The sequence below is a fragment of the Carassius carassius genome, chromosome 8 (assembly GCF_963082965.1).
Source record: "Carassius carassius chromosome 8, fCarCar2.1, whole genome shotgun sequence".
NCBI classification, from domain to species: domain Eukaryota; kingdom Metazoa; phylum Chordata; class Actinopteri; order Cypriniformes; family Cyprinidae; genus Carassius; species Carassius carassius.
This window is the reverse complement of record NC_081762.1, coordinates 2,766,776-2,789,788: the sequence shown is the minus strand read 5'-3', so window position 1 is coordinate 2,789,788 and position 23,013 is coordinate 2,766,776. Positions and strand designations below refer to the sequence as shown.

At 34.8% G+C, this 23,013-nt stretch overlaps 3 protein-coding genes across 8 annotated transcripts in view; 2 read left to right on the top strand and 1 right to left on the bottom strand.

Moving 5' to 3' along the window:
* The window catches only part of LOC132144979 (hyccin-like), a 41,258-nt gene extending 32,740 nt beyond the window's left edge, over positions 1-8,518 (top strand). For 5 of the 6 annotated variants that reach the window (XM_059555612.1, XM_059555615.1, XM_059555613.1 and 2 more), the window contains exon 11: positions 6,347-8,518. In XM_059555612.1, the coding sequence (XP_059411595.1) occupies positions 6,347-6,840 (494 nt within the window). In that variant the 3' untranslated portion in view covers positions 6,841-8,518. Of the gene's footprint in view, positions 1-1,373; positions 1,668-6,346 lie in introns of all 6 variants that reach the window. The other variant, XM_059555618.1, reaches the window with a different exon arrangement.
* Positions 8,519-9,647: 1,129 nt separating this feature from the next.
* Positions 9,648-14,735, top strand: tomm7 (translocase of outer mitochondrial membrane 7 homolog (yeast)). The gene is made up of 3 exons (XM_059555593.1): positions 9,648-9,865; positions 14,116-14,164; positions 14,237-14,735. The coding sequence occupies exons 1-3, from the start codon at positions 9,763-9,765 to the stop codon at positions 14,250-14,252; spliced, it is 168 nt and encodes a 55-aa protein (XP_059411576.1). The 5' UTR covers positions 9,648-9,762; the 3' UTR covers positions 14,253-14,735.
* On the bottom strand, positions 14,417-18,075 carry il6 (interleukin 6 (interferon, beta 2)). The gene is made up of 5 exons (XM_059555592.1): positions 18,011-18,075; positions 17,703-17,911; positions 17,517-17,627; positions 16,140-16,283; positions 14,417-14,933 (listed from the first exon to the last, which is right to left on the bottom strand). The coding sequence occupies exons 1-5, from the start codon at positions 18,024-18,026 to the stop codon at positions 14,715-14,717; spliced, it is 699 nt and encodes a 232-aa protein (XP_059411575.1). The 5' UTR covers positions 18,027-18,075; the 3' UTR covers positions 14,417-14,714.
* Between the last annotated feature and the right edge of the window lie 4,938 nt (positions 18,076-23,013).

Genomic DNA, 23,013 nt, shown 5'->3' with positions numbered 1-23,013 from the left:
GGAAATGTTTATTCTGGAGGTGGATTCTGGTCTGAATCCCTGCAGGGTTTTTCCTCGTTCCTGATGTTGGTGACGTCGGCGGAGCGGAAATCATATCCGTTTTATAACATTAGATTTACTGTTTTGAGTTTTTCTGTTTGTAACTCGAGTGTTTCATAACATAAAGTGGATGTTAATTTGGATTTACATTTATTATAAAGAAATAAATAGTGCTGAACAATAGTTGTATTTTATAATTACATTAATAACCATATATTATAATTAATAAACATTAGCATTAAAACATAATTCTGTCAATAATGTGACACATTAATATATAATCATTTTATTTTGTCATATAATTTAAATGTAATATTCATTTAAATGTTTATAAATTTAACTGTTATAATAAAATAACTTATTTTATTAAATAACTAGTTTTTAGTAATTGTGTAGTTATAAAATATTATCTATTATTATTATTATTCTAAGTCTATTGTTGTTTAAGTGTAATATTAATTATAGTATCATACTTTATAATAGGATTATTTTCATTTTAGTTTTATAATAACTACATTTTACAATGAAATATAATTATATTTGATTAATTCACTAATAAATAATTATATGGTTATTGTTATCAAATAATATTGTAATTCATTTTAGAATAATAGGATGATAAAATATAATAATATAATTTAAGTGTAATATTAATTACAGTATCATTTTATAACAATTATACAATGCATTGTATTATTTTATCATAACATATTTGTATTAAATAAATATAGGTTTATTGCAATATATGGTGATTATAAAATATTATAAGTAATATTATAATGATAATTATGATGAAATGCTATAGCAATATAATTTCATAGTCATAATAATATTTTAGAATATATAACAGATATAACAAATAATTATATTTTATTAATCCGCCGTGGGTTTATAATATTAACTATATATAGTTGTTGTTGTTATAAAATATTTTATTAAATATTAAAATAATTTATATGAATTATAAAATAATAAATATTTTATTATAAATTAGACAATTTTTGTACAATTTAATTTTATTACAATATTTTATAAAAATAACTTTATTCTTATTATTTTAACTTTAAAAATAACTTTATATAACTTTATAACTTTATATAAAAATAACTTTATTAACTCTATTTTTTCTGTATGATTTAAAAAAATAATTATATAATTCAAAATAACATCGCTTTCGATGGGGAGCTGCTTTTATTTTATAGTCATCCGTGTCCATTTTCATCGTATGATTTTGAAGTGTTTATGTTTGTCTTGATGTTTCAGATTTGATTTCCATGTGTCTCTCATCAGCCTCTCGTCATGCATCTGTGTGTGTGTGTGTGTGTGTGTCTCAGAGTCTCAGGAGGACAGTGTAGAGTCCCCTGACCCCTGCGTGACGGGGCCCATCCCTGAGATTAGTGTAACAGGGGTCAGCGGCGAGCGACTGCTCAACGGAGAGGCTCTGCGCAGCAGGACGGAGGGGGAGGCGCTAGGGGGCGCCACAGAGCTGGGGGTCGACCCTAGAGGTCAAGAGGTCAGGAGGCAGAAGTCTGTGCGGAGGCACCTAGAGGATGGGACGCCCTCCGCGGGGCGGGTTCAGTTCTAGAGCCCCACACACCCCTCCCCTCTCCTCTCCCTCGGGCCCAGAGGTACTTGTGTGGGCGGAGCTTCTTGATAAGCCTCTTAATTATTCATGAGATGCAAACGCTTCCGAGGCTCGGCCGTTTTCAATGTGAAGCTTGGCTTTTGCGTTCTCCAGCAGAAATATCTCTGGTTCAGAAATCTATGGACAGTGTTCATGACCACAGTAAAACAGTGTGTACATTAGGTTTGTACAAAGTTGTACAATAAGGGCATTATTTTTTATGTTAAGATGGATGCACTTCTGGTTATGTGTAACTATGTGGAGAATTGCAACAACAGTATTTATATTAGTGCCGTCAAAAAATCAATTGCGATAAATAAATACACAAACCATGGATGTATATATTTAAGAAAAAATGTACGTTTATATATTACATATATTTATAATATATGCAATATATTATGTAAACAAAAACTTTTTTTGGATGCGATTAAGCATGATTAATCATTTGACGGCACTAATTTATTTTAATAAATTAATTTGAGATATTATATATTATTTTATTTGTTTACACTGAACACAGCTGACCATTTGACAGCACTACATTATATACATTATTTTATGTATATAACTATACATAAACACATGCAGGTATTTTTACAGCATTTTTTTCTGTAACTTTGCATATTTAGATTTGTTGTCAGTTTTAATATACAAAAAAGATATATATATGCAAAAAAATTCTATACTTTTTTTTGCAGAATTTAATGTAAAAAAAATCTGATTATTATAATTACCATTATTGTTGTTATTATTATTATTATTATTATTATTATTATTATTATTATTATTATTATTATATAAGCACTGTGTATAGATACAGTCGGCATCTAGTCATAGCTGGGGGCGTGGCGAGGGCGGAGTCAGCGTGGGGGAAAACACAGCGAACATCGTGTGTATCTGAATGACAAAAATGCACATATTGAGCGCTCATTCCCAGAGACACGTAGAACAACTGTAGTCTCTTTTAACTTTAATATTCATATACACAAGTCCATATCAATATTTGATTCATTTTACAGCCCTAATGTAGATGTATTCATTCAAAAATAGCCAAATTCCGTAACGTTCTGCTTTATACAGCAATTTCTATTTTTGACTGGATTCCGCGATTCAATCGTTTAGCAAACACAGACGGGGTGAATTTATAAATGAAAGTGTAAAAGCTCTGACAAAAAACTAAGTTGTTACATGTCCACACACTTTTTTAAGTGGGTTTATGTTCGACACTAGGCTAACGTTACATATTTTTGCTTCAGGTAGAATGATAAGGCTAATTATATATGCATGCCACTTACTGAAACAACCTTACACAGTTTTGATAGCGTTAATAAGGAACACGATGTTAATATAGCCTGCCTGTGATGAATTCATCGGAGTGATTGTCCCATGTATTTCAATTTGCGCCAACCCAATGTTTTCCCCCACGGGCTAAATTCACATCACGTGACGGGGCGTTCCCGGGGGCGTTCCCAGACCAACCGTCTGTATCTATATAGACTATATATAAATATATTGTGTATTGTAATTTATAGTATTATTATTGTTATACATTATTTTTTATAATTCTATTTAAAATTGTATTAAATTATTATATACTGTAATTAAATATAATATATAAATATATATATATATATATATGTATATTAATATATTTCAGAATGTATTATTGTGGTGATTGACATTCTGTCACAGTTGTGGATAGAGCTTCTGTTGAAGGGGAATATTCCTGCGTGGATGTTATTAACAGTCTCCTGAAGTCATGCTCGCTCGCTCTCTCTCGCTCTCTCTCTCTCACTCTCACTCTCTCTTGCTCACTCTCTCGCTCTCTCACTCTCACTCTCTGTCTCACTCTCGCTCGCTCTCTCACTCTCACTCTCTCTCACTCTCACTCTCTCTCTCTCTCTCTCGCTCTCTCTCGCTCTCTCTCGCTCACTCTCTCTCTCACTCTCTCTCGCTCTCTCTCTCTCGCTCTCTCTCACTCTCACTCTCTGTCTCACTCTCTGTCTCACTCTCTGTCTCACTCTCACTCTCTCTCACTCTCTCTCACTCTCTCGCTCTCTCTCGCTCACTCTCTCTCACTCACTCTCTCTCACTCTCACTCTCGCTCGCTCTCTCTCTCTCTCTCGCTCTCTCTCTCTCACTCTCACTCTCTCTTGCCCACTCTCTCTCTCGCTCTCTCTCGCTCTCTCTCTCTCTCACTCTCTCTCGCTCTCTCTCGCTCTCTCTCACTCTCACTCTCTGTCTCACTCTCTGTCTCACTCTCTCTCACTCTCACTCGCTCACTCTCTCTCACTCACTCTCTCTCACTCTCACGCTCGCTCTCTCTCTCGCTCTCTCTCTCTCACTCTCACTCTCTCACTCTCACTCTCGCTCGCTCTCTCACTCTCACTCTCTCTCACTCTCACTCTCTCTCTCTCTCTCGCTCACTCTCTCTCTCTCTCTCTCTCACTCTCACTCTCTCTCGCTCTCTCTCGCTCTCTCTCTCTCGCTCTCTCTCTCTCACTCTCTGTCTCACTCTCTGTCTCACTCTCTGTCTCACTCTCACTCTCTCTCGCTCTCAGTCTCTCACTCTCTCTCGCTCACTCACTCTCTCTCACTCTCGCTCGCTCTCTCTCACTCTCTCACTCTCTCTCGCTCTCTCTCGCTCACTCTCTCTCTCTCTCACTCTCACTCTCTCTCGCTCTCTCTCTCTCGCTCTCTCTCTCTCTCACTCTCTGTCTCACTCTCTGTCTCACTCTCACTCACTCTCTCTCACTCTCACTCTCTCGCTCTCTCTCGCTCACTCTCTCTCACTCACTCTCTCTCACTCTCACTCTCGCTCGCTCTCTCTCTCTCTCTCACTCTCGCTCGCTCTCTCTCTCTCTCTCACTCTCGCTCGCTCTCTCTCTCTCTCTCACTCTCTCTCGCTCTCTCTCGCTCTCTCTCGCTCACTCTCTCTCTCTCTCACTCTCACTCTCTCTCGCTCTCACTCTCTCTCACTCTCACTCTCTCGCTCTCTCTCGCTCACTCTCTCTCACTCACTCTCTCTCACTCTCACTCGCTCTCTCTCTCTCTCTCTCACTCTCTCTCTCACTCTCTCTCTCTCTCTCTCTCTCACTCACTCACTCACTCACTCACTCACTCACTCACTCTCTCTCTCACTCACTCTCTCTCTCACTTCATACTTCTGTTTCTTCATTCCTGAGTGTCTCTCCTCCAGATCAATGCGCCATTCACAAGTCCTCCTTTCCCCACACTTCTCCACTGGTTTATGAAGGGAAACCACCTCTCTTTAGATGAGACAGACCGACAGGAAGTGATGCGTCTGAAAGAGACATCAGCACTTCCTGTCAGTGTTTCTCCTTTAGCTTGAGCTTCTGGTTGCTCCTTCCTGTTCCCTGCAAACATCCCAACAGCTTCCTGTGCTTTCAGACTGTGCTTTATCTCCCTTAAACACTCTCACAGTAGAGTCTGTGTTTTTTCTGACCTGCTGACGCTCTTAAATATGATTTGTGCATCATAATGCTTTGGTGAAGAAGCATTTTCTGAAAAGAATCCGCCGATTTTAAATATCTGCTGCCTATTACCATGCAATTAAAAATTCATGCAAAATTAATCTGGTTCACTTGGTGAATCTCACAAAAACCTTATATTAAACTAAAAATATGCGGCTCATATTTTAAATTATTATTATTTTTATAATTAAGCAAATTTCCCCCCATATTGTATTACTATTATATTTTAATGCGGAGGAAAAAAATATATAATACTTATTAGTGTAATGTGGAAAACAAACTGTAGATAGATTATATAATACTAGGATTTCTTACACTAATTTTAATAACCTGTTTTGGCCATTTATTTTCATTTACTGTATTACAGTTACATAATCATTACATTAATGATCTGTTTTTCACATTAAAGCTGGGATTCACAACTTTTATTTTATTTTTTTGGTCAGCCAAACCCCCTTTGTTGTAAAATATTTACTAAAATATTGAGTCCACTGGTATTAGAAATTAATATTTCAATAATTTAATAATAGCACAATTGCATGTTCATGTTTCACTGATGTTGATGTAATGCTCTCATTACACACGAAAAAAATCTAATCAAATATTGAATATTTTTTAGTATGTGTTTTGAATTGTTTTCTTTTTATTTTCTATTTTCGTTTTCTTTTTTTTTGTAAAAAGATTTATTTGACATTTTTATAATTTAATTAAATTTAATTAAATCCAAGTTTGGGAAGCCTTGCTTTGCAGTAATGTGGATTTGAGGGGAAAATGCACTTGATTTTCTATGCAAATGTTATTTTATTTATTTATTCATTTTGTGGTTAAATGTGTCCTGGATTTTTTGTGAGATTCAACCTACAATAAAATATTATATAATACAATGTCAACTAATAACAATAATACAACATACACTACTGGTAAGAAGTTTGTATGTTTTTTTTTATCTTTCTAAATACTGAGGAAATACTAAATTCTAAATACTAAATTCTTAACAATTCATATTACTAATCATAATTTAGGTATTGATTGACTGCTTTTGCACTCCAGGGTCAAATATATTAAATGACTATTATTTCACAATTTTGCTGTTTTACTGTGTTTTTCATCATATAAACACAACCTCTGTGAGCAGAAGAGACGTCTTTCCAAACCATTGTTAAACCTCTGTCTGTCTCCGCCGCAGACGCAGTGGATCTGGGTTCCCCGGATGAGCTGACGGAGATCTCGGAGTTGGACGAGGGCATCTGCACACAAGTGTGCGCCGCTCCGAGCAGCCCCCCGACCATCGTCATCAGCGGCAGCGGCGGGAAACCGAGCGGGAAGGGTCTGCGCCGCCTGACGGGCCGCTCCAGCAAAGACAAGGACTCTGCGACCGGCGTGGAGCAGCTGTCGCGCAAACAGGCCACCGTCCGCGCCATGAGCGAGAACCTGGAGCTGCTGTCACTCAAGCGGCTGACGCTGACCAAGAGCGGCTCGCTGAGTCTGTCGCGCACCGCTGGATCGGTCTTCTCGCGCTCCTTCGAGCAGGTCAGCGGCGTCCTCGCCTCCAGCCCCACAGCCAATCACGGCACAGAGGTGGACCACGGGGGCGTGGCTTACTCGGAACACCTAAGCCCCGCCCACCAGCACCGGCAGCGCTCGCCCACCATCAGTATCCACGTGACCTCTGACCTGTGACCCTAAACGGAGACGCTCACCGCTGCCACCTTGTGGCAGGAAACTACAGCACCTTACAGGAAGTCTTTTTATTGTTTTCCTTCGGTTTCCGTCAGTCGTGATCGATGAGCAAAGTCATGCATTTTTGAAGTGTGAAATCAGACGTTGTGTATTTTTAACGCAGGTTCGGACGTTTTCATGACATGATGAACGTTTTTTTACGTGTGCGAACTGCAGTTCGTCTTCTCTTCCAGGAGTTCGGATGCTTGATTACAAACCCGAGTGGAAAATCCTGAAGAAATCAGACCGGATTCATGTGAAGCCAGATATTGTGTATTTTTAATGCCGATTCTGTCGGTTCAGTGGTATTCTTAGTCGATTTGTACGTGTACGAACTGCGGTTCCTTTTCTCTGCGTATCCCAGCATGCACTGCGCTCCAACCTGAAGCCATTGCGTCACAGTTTCCGGGAGTTTAGATCCTTGTTTACAAACCGACTGGAAAACCCTGAAGAAATCAGACCGGATTCATGTGAAGTCAGATCTTTTTTCCCTTTCGTTATTCACTACTTTAAAGTAAACCATCAAAATGCATACATTTACATTTACTATTTAATTTTGTATTAATGATGCAATTTTTAATTAATAGCAAAACAAAATAAAATGGTTTAATTAAAACATATTTGCCTGGGATTTTCTTTGGCTTTCATTATTAAGCAATTCAAGGAAATTGTCAAATTGTATCCATGTACATTAAAGATTTAATTTTCTGATTTTTTTATTGTATTTTTCATCTTATAAGCACAGCCTCGGTGAGCAGATGAGTTTCAGAAACATTTAAAAACTCTCTCCGCTGCAGTCTTAGTGGATTTGGGTTTCAGGATCCACGTGACCTCTGACCTATGACCCTAAGCTCACCGCTGACACCTTGTGGCAGGAAACTGCAGCACCTTACAGGAAGTCTGTTTATTTATTTTTCCTTCGGTTTTCGTCAGTCGTGATCGATTACCAAAGTCATGCATTTTTGAAGTGTTTTTACTCCATGTGAAGTCAGACGTTGTGTATTTTTAATCCAGATTCAGACGTTTTTCATGGTATTATGACCGATTTTTATGTGTGCGAACTGCAGTTCCTCTTCTATACGTATCCCAGCATGCACTGGGCTCCAACCCGAAGCCATCACGTCACAGTTTCCAGAAATGGGAAGTTTCCAAGGAGGAAAATCCAGAAGAAATCAGCCCAAATCGAGAGTCTTATTCGGTTTCTAAAGCAATATGGTTATTATATGAACTTTGACACGTGAGGTGGGTCGGTTAGTATTAATGGTTAAACTGGTATAAGTTAACACGTGTCACACCGATGTCATGCAGAGACCCAGCAAACAGTGTGATTATAAGACAGAAATCAACTCTTGATTTAAAAATGAATCTAATTATCGCATCTATTTTCTGCTTTCATTGTTTCTGCACCAGTATGTGTCTGGTGTTACTGTTTTCTATTTGAAGATGATGTTTTTGAGGAGGTTTTCTGCTCATAATGGTTTGTGTTTTGAAGTGGATCATCAATAACAGAGCTCAGATTATTTGGAGAATGTGAATATTTTGTGGTGAATTGTAAATATTATTGTACTAGTCATTTTTCTGCCTTTTGTCAAACAAAAGTAACATGGTTACAGTCTGAAAATAAAGATTTCTATTTCAATTTGCCTCTGGATTTTAATGTAATAAGACAATATACACGTAAATGTTTTTACTAGATGATGTTAAATTAAAATATTCTTAACACTGATCTAAATGGCTTTAAAATTGTATTATTAATTGAATTTTTTGTCATTAAAAATATATAATATATATATATAGATTTTTATATATAACAAAGCATTTACATTAAACAATTTAGTATATTAATGCATTTTTATAAACAAAGCAAAATGAAATAAATAGAGTAATTAAAATATATTTATTTGACTGTGATTTTTCAGCGTATTTAGTTTCCATTAAGTATATTTTCAAAATGTATACATTTCATATATTTAATTTAGTATTGATGCATTTTTCATAAAGCAAGATCAAATAAAATAATATTGTATTTAAAATATATCTGTCTCTTTCGTTATTCACTAAGTAAACTTTCAAAGTGCATTCATTTACATATAATATTTAATTTGGTATTAAAGACAAATTTTAATTAATAAAGCAAAATAAAATAATAATGTAATTAAGAAATATTAGTTTGATTTGGATTTTTATTCTATTTGCCTTTAATAAGCAATTCAAGGAATTGTCAAATTATAATATTTAATTTGGTATTAATAACTAATTTTCAATAATAAAATATTTTCTACATTGTACCTTTTTGGGGGCTTTTTTTTATAACAAAAGCAAAATAAAATAGTAGTGCAATTAAGAAATATTTGTTTGATTTTGATTTTTTTCCTTTCATTTTTAAATTATAGTATTTAAAATATAATATTTAATTCGGTATTAATGACAAATTTTCCAAAATAAAATCAAATCTAATATTGTCTACATTGTACCTTTTTAATTAATAACAAAGGAAAATAAAATATTAGTGTAATTAAGAAATATTTGTTTGATTAAGATTTTTGTTATTCTGTTTGCTTTTCAATAGTAAGCAATTCAAGGAAATTGTCAAATTGCATACACATAATATTTAGTTTGGTATTAATGACGCATTTTTCATAAAATAAAATAAAATGAAATAAAATAATTATTTTCTACATTGTAAATGCTTTTTCCTGATGTCCCAGTGTGGCCACTAGATGTCGCCGTGGCGCTTTTTTCGTGACTGTCGCAAAACTGTAGCCGCTGGAACGACACTGCGGCACACTTTACGGCATACACGTGCTTCCTGCGCTCTTCTGTGCCCTTCACCGCTCCGCGTCGGATCCAGAGACGATCTTTGAGCAAATCTTGAGTGAAATCATGGCCAAACTGAGCAAAGAGAGCAAGCAGCGTCTGCAGCAGGTGTTCCAGTGCGGCCAGTTCATCATCCGCTGGGGCTTCATCCCCACCGTGCTGTACCTGGGTCAGTAACACACACCCGAACACCCGACCATCGACATCCTCATTATCATCAGTGATCTGGCTTCATATAGGGGTTTGAAACACATTTAGTGTTTAATAAGTCGAACATCACTATCAGTGATCGTTATGTAGAGGTAGTGAAGTCAAACGAGATACTAGCCCTAAGTACGTGTGTAAATAAATGTGTATATATACATGCACACAAAAATATTGTACAGCACAACTGTTTTCAACATTGATAATAATCAGAAATGTTTCTGGAGCAGCAAATCATCATATTATACTGATTTCAGAAGATCATGTGACACTGAAGACCATTCTAACACTGATCCCTGAACCAAGATTAAAGAGAGTTTGAGCAGTCAGCTGATGGTACCCATTGACTTCCATTCTATGGGAAATCACTATGGAAGTCTATGGGTACTGGCAACTGTTTGGTTGCCAACATTCTTCCAGATATCTTTTTTGTGTGTGTGTGTGTTAAACAGAAGAAAGAAAAATACTGCTAATCCAATCAATAGCATTATATTTTTTTATATAATATACATTTGCCAATTTTGAGATGATCAGCATTTTTTTTTCCACATCGTTTGTTTGTTTGTTTGTTTTTATGTAAACACTAGTTTAAGATACAATGGAAACCCATTCCTGCCACTGAATAAAAAAAAAAAAAAGAGGTAATTAATTGAGACTTTTTATTTCACAATTCTTTAAATAAAGTCAGAATTGTGGGAGATAAACTATCAATGCTGGATTTTTTGCAGAATTGCGAGTTTATAGCGTTATTGTTACTTTTTTCACACAATTCGGACTTATTTCAAATATTGCGGGAAAAGAGAACCTCAATGCGGAGAAGAAGATGTTTACGCCAAAACTGAAACCAAGCCGTTCACACAGGACACATATTTCAGGCATTTTCTAGAGGGACATCCATAACTGTTTCACTCGCATTTCGCACAAAAGAGAAATGTTTAGAAAGCCATGTAAAATTGATGCAAGTTCAACTTTGAAAAAACATGTCTCAAGACTTTATAGCATTTTCCCCCCATCCCACTGTATCTAAATTGCATTTAAATGATAAATGTACTCTTTGTGATTTGGCTTTCGGTGCTTTGTATTAATCTATGCATGCACGAATAAATGTGCATTATTAATATTTCACTAGCCAGCTTGATTTCTAGAGAAGTGCTCGTTTGAGTTCATCTCATGCTCTCATCTGATGTGATTAAACTCTGTTATATATAGTTAGTTACTGGTAATGTAGCATTTCTCATCACTGCAGGACGGGCCGTCAGGATGAAGGGCTTCTGGGACGCGCGTGTTTGGGATCATGCATCATTTCTGATGCTAATGTTGAGTTGAGTGGTGTCTGTTGCGTGTGCGCGGTCGTTTGGTGTCTGCAGCGCATCACTTCCTGTCTCTGTGACGCTCCGTCCTCATGATGATGCTGTCTGTAGTTAGTGCTGCTCTTTGGGGTCAGAGGTCGTGCTCCTGCGGCGTCATCAGTGTTTAATGTGAATGAGGAAATGTTCTTGAGGCTTCAGGAGCCACAGGAATTTGCCTGCCTCTGTAATTTTGGCCTGATGGGAAACGTTTAGAGACAAATGAGATGCAAAAGGAAGTTGTAGCTTTTTGTTTGTCTGTTACGCAGAAAAGCCCCATGAGTCGAAACATTAGCATTTCTGGAGGAGGACAAAACTATCATTAAAACTATAATTAACTATTACTATTATTCAAATATAGTGCAGAATATAATAATTGTAGATTTAATTATATAGCTACTACCAAAAAAAATGTATGACGTACAACAAATTATAAGAACAAATGATTTAAAAGACAGACAAATATTTAAGTGTGTGTATATATATATATATAAAATACAAGGCTACCATAAACATTTAATAAATATGAAAAATAAATGTAAAATATAAAAAATATATAATATACAATTATTGTAAAATAAATAATGTAAATATATTATACAAGGCTACTATATATATATAAATAAATTTTTTTATTATTTCTTAGACTATATATATATATATATATATTGTTATAAGTATATATGTTGTTTTGTATTATTTATATATATATATATATATATATATATATATGCAAATGCAACATCTATTGAGAATATTATAAATATGAACATATATATATTAACGTGTAATATATATTAATTTAATAAATATAAATCTAAAAAAATCATGGTAAATGACTTAAAAACTATTTAACAGATGAAATATAACGTAAATGTTCCGTAATATACAGCTATTATAACATTATATCGATATAATATATAAAAATGTATATAAATGTGGAACTTAATTATACTATAAGATTATTTTAAAAAATAAAATTGGACGAAGAAGCAACAGTTTTTCACATATGATCATCTCAGCTGAACTCAATCTTTTGTATGTATATACTGTGTTTCTTTAAATCTCACAGTGGAGTCTGTGATGTGTGTAATATTGAATATGAGAAGCAGAAGAGGGCCGAGGACAGTGTGTGCGTCTGTCTTTCCTCCGAGTGTGTTACTCAATCAATAAAGTGCAGATGAATCAGCTCTGACGTCTGCATTCTTCGAGATCTCGCTCGGATGAGGCTCTTGTGTGCTAGTCAGTCAATATCGGATGAAAACAGGAAGCACAGCCTGCGCGCGCGCTGCAACACGGGACTTTCTGAGTCTGTACTCCGGATCTGAGATGGATGTGAGGAAGTTTCATGATGCCAGTCCAACCAGTGACTAAAGAAACTCAGGAATCCAGGCTTGCTAAAGAGAGAGTGAGAGCGCTTTCATTCACACACACTGTTGAAATAAATGAGTAGAGCATCAGTCATCATATACTGCTCTGCATTATGACATCTGTGTGAGATGAACCCTCAGATGAGTGTGTTGCAGGCACAGGCCACATCTGATTGGCTGATGAAGTGTGACCTGTGAAACCCATCGGATGCTTTGCTAATGGATACTGTATGTTGTTTTACATTAGTTTTTCTGTAATTTTGCGTCTCATTTGTTATCATCATGTTGTGTTATTTACTTTTCAGCATTATATTGACTGCCCCCTGCTCTGTAGTGTAGTGAATCTCACAAAAGCTGTCAAGAACACACAAATATTAAAGTGCACTAAAAAAAAAAAAAGCATTTTTAATTTTTTTGCATTGACATCATTAATGCCAACCGAACACATTTTCTCCCAAATCCTCATTGTTTTGCTAATGCAGAATAGTTTTTACTGTAATGCTCAATCAATAAAACACAACATTAGATTGTGTTGATTCAGTAGCATTACTTGGTTTGCTCAAGTGCTGATTTAAATGAGAAAATTTAGTGTTACAGTAATGAGCAAAACCATTGAGAATTAAGGGGATTACAAAAAGCACAAGAGCAATGGGGAAAAACTGTCCATTCGTGGGAAGGGAAGTCGTGGCCTAATGGTTAGAGTCGGACTCCCAATCGAAAGGTTGTGAGTTCGAGTCCCGGGCCGGCAGGAATTGTGGGTGGGGGGAGTGCATGTACAGTGCTCTCAATACCACGACTTAGGTGCCCTTGAGCAAGGCACCGAACCCCCAACTGCTCCCCGGGCGCCGCAGCATAAATGGCTGCCCACTGCTCCGGGTGTGTGTTCACAGTGTGTGTGTGTGTGTGTGTGTTCACTGCTCTGTGTGTGTGCATTTCAGATGGGTTAAATGCAGAGCACAAATTCTGAGTATGGGTCACCATACTTGGCTGAATGTCACTTCACTTTCACTTTCTTTCTTTCTTTTTTCTTTCACTTTCTTTCTGTATATAATACACATTTACTAAAAATAGAAATCTAAAGTATATGTAGAATTGCTAAATCAAATATAAAAATGACGTTATAAATGTATTTTATACATTTTAAGTGTGTGTATATATATAAAATGTATGTATACAGTTTTTAGTTTTTATCCATTTCAAAATCACATTTTAATTATATCATTTTATGTAAATGTTTATTACATTTATCTTGTAATATTGAAGTAATTAATATATATTTATAAATTTGTATACACACACATATATAAAATACACGCACGTAAATTACAAAAAAAAAAAAAAAAGTGTCGAACACATTGGCCAAGCAGAAAGACATATTGTCCGATGCCGATATTTGAAAAATCCCAAATATCGGCCGATATATCGGCCTTGGATCGGTCGACCACTAATCAATAGAAACATATTTTAAAACGTTTTTTATGTATTTGTTTCTCTCCCAGGATTCAAGCGGGGAGCCGATCCAGGGATGCCTGAACCCACAGTCCTCAGGTGAGTTTTGTGACGATCACTCACAGTGTTTTAGCACAGAATGAGCACGGGATGATCCGTTTTGTCTTTCAGTTTGCTTTGGGGATGAAGACGCTCCTGACGAAAACTACAAGACTCCATGAAGACTGATCTGAACTGTGTGCTGGGGTGTAAATACTTCACTGTCACGTCCACACAAGGCTTTTGTGTTATTTTAAGACTTTTCTGGAGTTCCTCTTTCTGAAACATTGCATTGAGAAACAGACAAAAATGTTTGCTTTGTTTTCTTTTTTATTGAATCTTTGAAGATCATTGTAAACATTCAGCATGTTCTCACATTCCGTTTTAAATAAATTAATCAATTTCATAAATGCATTCATCAGCACTGACCTTCGATAGCGTGCAAATGAGAAGTAAATAGAAAATACTAGCACATAAATATTGCATTTATAAATATTAATAGTGCACAACCTTCAATAAGTTAATAGTACAGACTCATAAATATTAAATTATTCTGCTCTGAATGAAATATCTGCGATTGTTCAATAAATAAAAAGAATAGCTGAATAAATTAGTTCTTGTCAGAGCTCCAGTCTGCGGGTCTCTTCGTGTCTTTGGCTCGATACGCAGCTTTGTGTTTGCTCATGTAATTGATGGCTCTGCATGTGTCGATCATCACGCTGGTGAAGTTGAACAGGATTGAATGCACCGTGGTCTTTCGTGTCCATGCGGATGTGGCCGAGAGAGGAGCGCTGGAGATCTGAACCGCTCCTCCGTCTGCTATCTGAAGCTGCAGGAGCAAACAAACATCAGAAACACTGCTCATGAACAACTGATGATGAGCTCAGATTGGAAGGTTTTGCAGCAGTAAATCGAGATTACTCTCGATTTTACTCCATAATCTACATGTGTTTTTTTTTTTAGGTAATAGGTCACCATCTATTTATCAGTGAGTGAATGAGATTGGTTTTGACCAAGCTTCAAAATGCAAAAAAAAATGAATAAATAATGTCTGATTTGTTAATGTAATAGCTAACATATGGAAGCCCGTTTCCGTCACTAAACAAAAAATAAAAGAAGGTAATTGCGACTTTTTATCTCACTATTATAAATAAGATTTTTTTTTCTCTTCAGAAATTTTGATATAACCTCGCAGTTGTGGTTTATAAAGTGTTATGAAGTCGGAATTGTGAAATATGAAGTTGGAATTTAAATAAATTATTTGGAATTCTGAGTGAAAAAAAGTCAGATTTGTGATATAAAAAGTTTTAATTAACTAGTTTTTTTTTGTGTGGCAGAAACAGGCTTCCATACTAACATTAAATATATTTTTTAATAAATACATTTAAAAAAATGATGTATAAATATAATAATAATGTTATTTAATAATATAAAGATTAAGTATAAAATGACTAATAATTACGTAATATATATATAACAATGAAAAATATAGTTATTAATATTAAACTATTAATCTTTGTTAATGTTGTTAAAATGTAACAAAATATATTTGTATTAGTTCATAATGCAATAGAAAATATTAACAAACAACTTTTTTTTTAAATGTATTAATAAATGCTGCTAATTTGTAAATTAACACAACCTGAAATGAATAAGTGCTTTAGTTATTGTAAAATATTTCCTAAAATTGTAATGTTTATGCTGTAAAAGAAATGCTTAATGAAATGCATTACTGTAAATTATTTAAATATGACTTTAGTTTTTGTTGTTTATCTTTTAATGTTTTATAAAAATGTAATCAATAATTTAATATTTTTATTTGTATTACTTATTTTCATAATTTGTTTTATATTAATATACTTATATCTTTTTTGATTTAATATCTCAACTATAAATTAGCAGATATTAGAATGTTTATGCTCTTGAAATGAAATGCTACTGTAAACTCCTAATAAGTAAAATTGGAAAAGCAAATAATCTGTCGAAAAATGCAATGCTTGCAATCTCTGTGAGGTCATCTGGAGCGTGTGTTTACCTGGCTGTTAATGGCCTCCAGCAGGCGTTTGGTCCCGTGTTTGACGTCGTTCACCAGGCTGGAGGTCAGGTTTTCCTTCTCGATGAAGCCCCAGTTCTCTTTATACCAGGTCAGGACGCTGTAAATGCGGACCAGACACGAATCCTGAAACATTCGTGAGGTATGAGCGTTTAGTAACACTTCAGTATTTGAGGAAATCAGATTAAAACAATTACTGCATCATGTGCTGGATAAAAGATCTTGTTCAGCGCTAAACTAAGTTACATTTGTGTAACTGTAATAACCTTTGTTTTGGTAATTCTATAGTTGACATGGTAACATAATATAAACAAATGAGTTAGTTTTCTACAACTATAGTTTATTGTAGTAATAGCATTTATTTCCGTTTACTTTTTAATACTAGAGTAGGCTATGCTGTAGCATTCATTACACACTTTACTATAGTACTGTTCAAAAACACTATAGTATTTACTATAAATTCGTTTGTTGGTGGATCGTACGAATGAGATTGTACACATATAAATAAGCTGTTTTATTATTAATGTAAAGATGCTTTGAAACAATCTATATTGTATCAAGTGAGGTATAAATGAAACTATTTATATCTATTTGCCAAAACTTTAAATAGTTATAAATCGGCATGAAAGTGTGTCAAAGGATAAGGACTTGTTTTCCTTTTTTTTGGAAAGGAAAGTTTGATAAGCTCTGGACTCGAATAGCACTCGATCGATTGTTTCTGGATTAAAATTGGTTTGTTAATGATCTAATAAAGCTTCTCAAATAGGCTACTGAACATCTGTTGTGAAAAGATGTACTTCACTACTTATTTACAAATATAAACGTTAAACTCATTTTTATTCAAATGATTTGCTTGATTGTGTGTGTGTATATATATATATATATATAGAGAGAGAGAGAGAGAGAGAGTAGCAGCCAAACATCTGGACACTACTCATTTATTTTAATTGTTATAATAATAATTGTAAATTTTCAAAATATAATAACATATAATAAAATAAAAAACATAAAATATACTAATATTCTAATGTAATAATAGAAAAATCGAAAAAATATGATCAAATATAATGTAATAATAATAATTTTATTCAACTAATATAAAATATATAAAAATATATAGTTTATAAATATTTAATATAATATAGTATTTTATTTTTTACATCATTAACCTTTGTAAAATCTAAAAAAGTAATATTTTTTGTTCATGTCAAGTTCATAATGCATTAGAAGATGTTCAAAAGTATTTACAGGGACAATAAAAATGTTTTGAAATTTGAGTAAACTAGTTTGAAATCAGCTTTGGGAACGAATGCATTATTTGAACTGAACTAAGAGATTTGAGAGGAAGCGTGTTCTTACTGTGCTGAAGTTTCTGGACAGACAGCCGTCAGAGGGTCTGAGGAGAGGGGTTTTGACCCTCACACCTTCAAACGCAGTCATGTTCACCGTCTCTCTGAAGTCCCTCTTAAACTGAGATACAGGAGGAGCTCAGAGTTAGTCTGAGAAACACGAAGCATCTTTGCATTAGTGTGTGTTGAGACGCACCTGCTGGTCTCGCAGCATCTTGACGTCTCTGTGCAGATCTCTGGCCATCAGATGCCACTTCTGCCGGTCGCTCAGAGGACTCTTTCCATCCACGTCCTGAAGCTCGTCCCCAGATGTTTCGGAGAGTTCGGCCAGACCGCTGTAGACAGGCACTGCATCCAGCAGACTGATGAACGCTGCCAGTACGACAGACAGGAAGAGCACTGCGTCTGCAGAGAAAGTGAGAGAGAGAGAGAGACAGAGAGAGAGAAAGTGAAGAGCTGAGTCTGCAAACGAGATGCATCCGGTCGCTCAAACACTGCACTTACTCTGAGCTGATGACATCCTGATTGTGAAAGTCTGTGTGCGATGTGTTCAAGAAACCTCGGGAGACTTCTGAACCAGGCGTCTCAAGTGTTTTTATACACACACTTGAGGAGTTTCCACATCCCTCAACCCGCCTTTTTAAACATTTTTCATCATTTAGGAAAAATGCCCCGTTTCAGATTTTCATAAAAGAATTTTTCTTATTTTACTTTTTCCACCCAATACTCAGGATGCCACAAGTTGATTTAGGTTTTGATTCTCTTATTGTTTCACTGATTTAATTTATTTGACTTAAAGTTAACAAATACTTTGTGTGTGTTGTGTGTGTGTGTGTGTGTGTGTGTATATATATATATATATATATATATATATATATATATATATATATATATATATATATATATATATATATATATATTAGTTAGTTAGAAACTGTTTTTAGTAATTTTTAAAAAATTTGTTTTTATGATGTTACCATGTTTTTGTGTTAGCTGTATTTTTTTGTCATTTTTAACCAAGTCAAAATAACCCATTGAGATTCTTCCATGATTGAGATTAATTGGAGAGAACATTGAAAAAGCGAAGTTTTTAACAATTTTTATTTTATTTTGTAATATAAACGTGTGTGTGTGTGTGTGTGTGTATGTATATAGGCACACTTACAGAAACCAATAAATGTTTTCAAAAGTCTTTTCTTTTTTAATTATCCTGCATTGCAATTAATTTCAATCAAACTGCAGTTGGGATATTTTGATTAAATAATAATGATAATAACAAAAAAATACACAACTAACAACTAACACGATAAAACACAAAAACAAAACATCATAAATAAACATGATGTTTGAAAATTTATATATAAGTGACTTACAATGCCTTCAGGCTAACAATTTTCTCCTATCTTGTGTTCCCCGGGATTTGAACCCCCAACCTTGCGCTTGTTAACGCAGTGCTCTAATATATATGTACCCACACACACATTCACAGTGAAGATCAAAATTAGAGAATCTATAAATACTTGATTTTTTCTAAAATATTGTTCATCTTAATTGCTCAAAACTTCTGAAGGAATACCAGCTGTAGGTCTACCACTGTCCTACTAACTTGTTTGACATAATACCCAAGACGTTGGGGTTCAGTATTAGAGAAGCGCAGCCACTGAAGCACAGAAGAAGATAACAGCGGTCAGAAGTGAGGAGGAAGTGTTGAGGCCCTTGATTTGAGTGACTTCAGTTCATCAGTAGTCTCTCTCTCACACTACTGCACTGCTGTGATCTTGACCGACACGTCTTACGCTCTCTTCAATAATTCGCTGACTGTACTGACTTTCATAGCCTTAACTTTGATGCCAAGGATTTCCCAGAGACTTTCAGTCAGGTTTAGATCAGGCGGTCATTTCATTATTTCAGTGTTTCCAGACTGAGCATGACGAGATCATCGTGTTGCACTAAAGTTGCAGGCTGATTGGAAGAAGATCGCAGGGAAGGAGCTCAGGAACGGGAGTTCGAAGATCCCGTTCCACCACATCCCTGTGGGGGCCATTTTAGCACAGTGAACTCATTGTCATGTTCAAGAAACCAATTTGAAATGATTCGAGCTTTGTGACATGGTGCATTATCCTGCTGGAAGTAGCCATCAGAGGATGGGTACATGGTGGTCATAAAGGGATGGACGTAGTCAGAAACAATGCTCAGGTAGGCCGTGGCATTTAAACGATGCCCAATTGGCACCAAGAGGCCTAAAGTGTGCCAAGAAAACATCCCCCACACCATTACACCACCAGCAGCAGCCTGCACAGTGGTAACAAGGCATGATGGATCCCTGTTCTCATTCTGTTTACACCAAATTCTGACTCTACCATCTGAATGTCTCAACAGAAAACGAGACTCATCAGACCAGGCAACATTTTTCCAGTCTTCAACTGTCCAATTTAGTTTGGAGATTGTCTTGACCAGGACCACACCCCTAAATGCATTGAAGCAACTGCCATGTGATTAGTTGATTAGATAATTGCATTAATGAGAAATTGAACAGGTGTTCCTAATAATCCTTTAGGTGAGTGTATATATGCAGGTGCATCTCAACATTTTTTTTTTAATGTATTTCAAAAAGTCAATCTTTCCTATATTCTACATTCGTTATATTCTGAGAGATCGGATTTTTGACTTTTTGATGTAAGCTCTAATAATCAAAATGAAAAAAACTTTTGACGTTTTTTACTTTATGTGTAATGAATCTTCAATATATGAATGTTTCACTTTTTGAAATAAGTGTTTTTTTTAAAACGACGTTTTCACAATGTTTTTCGAAAGATAGGCCAGCCTGTAAACACAGAGACATACATTATTTATTTATTTTTACGGATATAGATGCCTATATATTAAGGGTGTACCTTAGTTTTGAGGTACAACATGGACTTTTTTTTTTGTAAAGACAGTAGTGCTACATACATGTAGCATGAGCAGTTGTTTTTATTTTGCCACATAATATACACAAAACAAAAACAGCAGACAGACTGAATGAAAATGCAGATTTATTCTCTGCCACCAGGTGGCGCTTATGGAACAGCAGCGATACAATGTTTACCACTGTAAAAGCAGCTGCGCTTATAAACACTTCTTTAATATGCATTATATGGTGGTAAGAGGAAAAGAAAATGCCACTGAAACATTTCTGAAGATGGTCAGTTCCTCTCAGAGATGCATTCATATAATCCCTAACATATTTGACTTCCTATATTTTGGGCATCGCGAACAGTTAGCTTGATCTGCCTGATCCAGTATTCTCTCCTCTATACAGACCTCATAAAAATTCCACACAAACTACATTTTGGTAAATGGTTCCAATGTGGATTGTGTGCAATTCCAGAATAGATATTGGTAAAAAACAAACAAACAAAAAAAAAAAACTTAAAAAGTAGTTTTTAAATTTAACTTGGCTAAATATATATATATTTATAATCTCCAAGTGCAGCTCTGATTGTTTTCAAAGAGAAACTTTTATTTATAAACTCATAAAGTTGCAGCTGTATGCATGATATTGTACTAAGTTTATCATTTATATCATCCAGCGTACGTTAAATATCACATCTTTAAAAAGATTTTTCATAATGTATCTTGCAAACTGCTTCAAATATGGTTTCAGATTCTAACAGTGTCTTTTATTGTAATTCTAAGAAAGGAAGCATCCATTATATATGCATGAGCTTTACAAATAAAAGAAATGAAAGTAATGTGTCTCAGACTTTTCCTTCTCCTTACTAAATTCCGCATTTTCTAAGTGATCTCGTTCTGTAATATATCAGCTTTGACTATCTTTGTAACCGAGGATTCCCCTGCAGGAGGGGAAATACTCGTGCATGAAGCTGAGGAGATGTTATAATGAAGTGTGAGTGATTATTATTTAGAGCAATTGTGGAAGTTTCCAGGTTTTGCTTTGGCCGAAAGGGACAAAAACCATGCACTAATTTTATTGAATAAAAATATCTCTGGGTCAGTCCTGAATATTTGCCTGAATATTTACTTGGCCTATTCTAATATATATATATATATATATATATATATATATATATATATATATATATATATATATATATATATATATATAATTCAGGTTAAAGTTTTTCTATATGTTTTTATTTTTAATTCAGATGTATTACTTCATTTAATTCATTTTGGTTCTTAAACATATTTAGTTTTTACTTTTACATTGTTAATTTTTTATACAGTTTTAGCAAACAATAACAATGCTGCTCTTAAATTTTTATAAATTTGTGAAAAATCTTTTTTTTTAATCTGTGCCCTTATTATTATTAGGTGACATGCATAGTATAGTTTGGACTTAGTTAGAATTTATCATTTTTAGACCAAAGCATTTTTCATTGAATAAAAGAGTGAAAAATCTTTTTTTAAGAGATTTTAATTTTCATTAATGCATTTTTATCTTTTTATTTTTCTCCCCTCTTAAAATGCAGTGAAAATGATTGATACAAGCCTTAGGGTTTGAAACTTTTATTGATTTTTATTGGTGTTATTAATATATATATATGCTCTGAGGTGAAGCAGCCTTCAGCAGAATCCACGTTGGAGGTGTGATCTGTGATTTTAATGAGATAACATGTGCTTCTTTGCAGTTATTCCACGAAAACTGGGTCATTAATGGATAAACTGGTGAAAGTGTATCCTTTTTCTAAGAAGTCCTATCAGTGCATCATAGATCATGACCTTGTTTTGCACCCAGTGGAGTGCTAGATCTGAATGCTAATCTAATAATTTGGAACAAATCTAGATGTGGTTTTGCTATTACACAATTTATCAAGTTCTGTTAAATATACCAGCTTAGTGTGAACTTTTATTTAGTGATTGTTTGTTGCCATTCATCGGTATAACCAAATTGGTTTACGAAGTTTGTGTTTGTGGTGAAGTTAATGGTTTTGCTGGTTTAGATAAAGTCTTAATGGTTTTAGAGGTTTGGAAATAGCATCTAAAACACAAGATACACTGGTCTTTTGACCAGCGAGGAATGGAATAAAGAAAGAATGAGTAAAACTTGATTATTGGGTTTATATTACTCCTGTCGGAGTCCGCACAAAATGTTTTTCACAGAAATATGTTGAGAAACTACAGATGTGCAGATACAGATATTTTCACATTTATGCTAAGGTATTTTTTCCGCAGAAGTGTGAGTGTGGGTGTTTTTTTTTTTAGCTTCTTTGGTTTCCAGAACGTTTTTTTTTTTTTTGTCGATCATGGCCAACACCAAATGTAGGCATAACTGAAGTCAAGAGTAGGTACAATGCTGTAAAAATGCAGTCCAAAACAGTACTGTTGGAAAAAGTGAACCAGACCCCAATGCTCCAAAGATAGATTATTACACTTTTGAACTGAGCAACTTTAGATTTTCCGGCTTGAACAAACAACGGCATCCTCACGCAAAAATTGATCCATGACGAGTCAGAAATGTGACTCACACTGTGCACACGTGCATGAAATGATGATTTGCAGAT

Bases quoted from the DNA above. Each gene is read 5' to 3' on its own strand.
- tomm7 (XM_059555593.1), top strand. From the start codon at position 9,763: ATGGCCAAACTGAGCAAAGAGAGCAAGCAGCGTCTGCAGCAGGTGTTC. The intron at 9,866-14,115 runs GTCAGTAACACA...TTTCTCTCCCAG, and splicing joins CCCCACCGTGCTGTACCTGG to GATTCAAGCGGGGAGCCGAT.
- il6 (XM_059555592.1), bottom strand. The intron at 17,628-17,702 runs GTGCGTCTCAAC...CCTGTATCTCAG, and splicing joins AGATGCTGCGAGACCAGCAG to TTTAAGAGGGACTTCAGAGA. The intron at 16,284-17,516 runs GTAAGAACACGC...CGAATGTTTCAG, and splicing joins TGTCCAGAAACTTCAGCACA to GATTCGTGTCTGGTCCGCAT.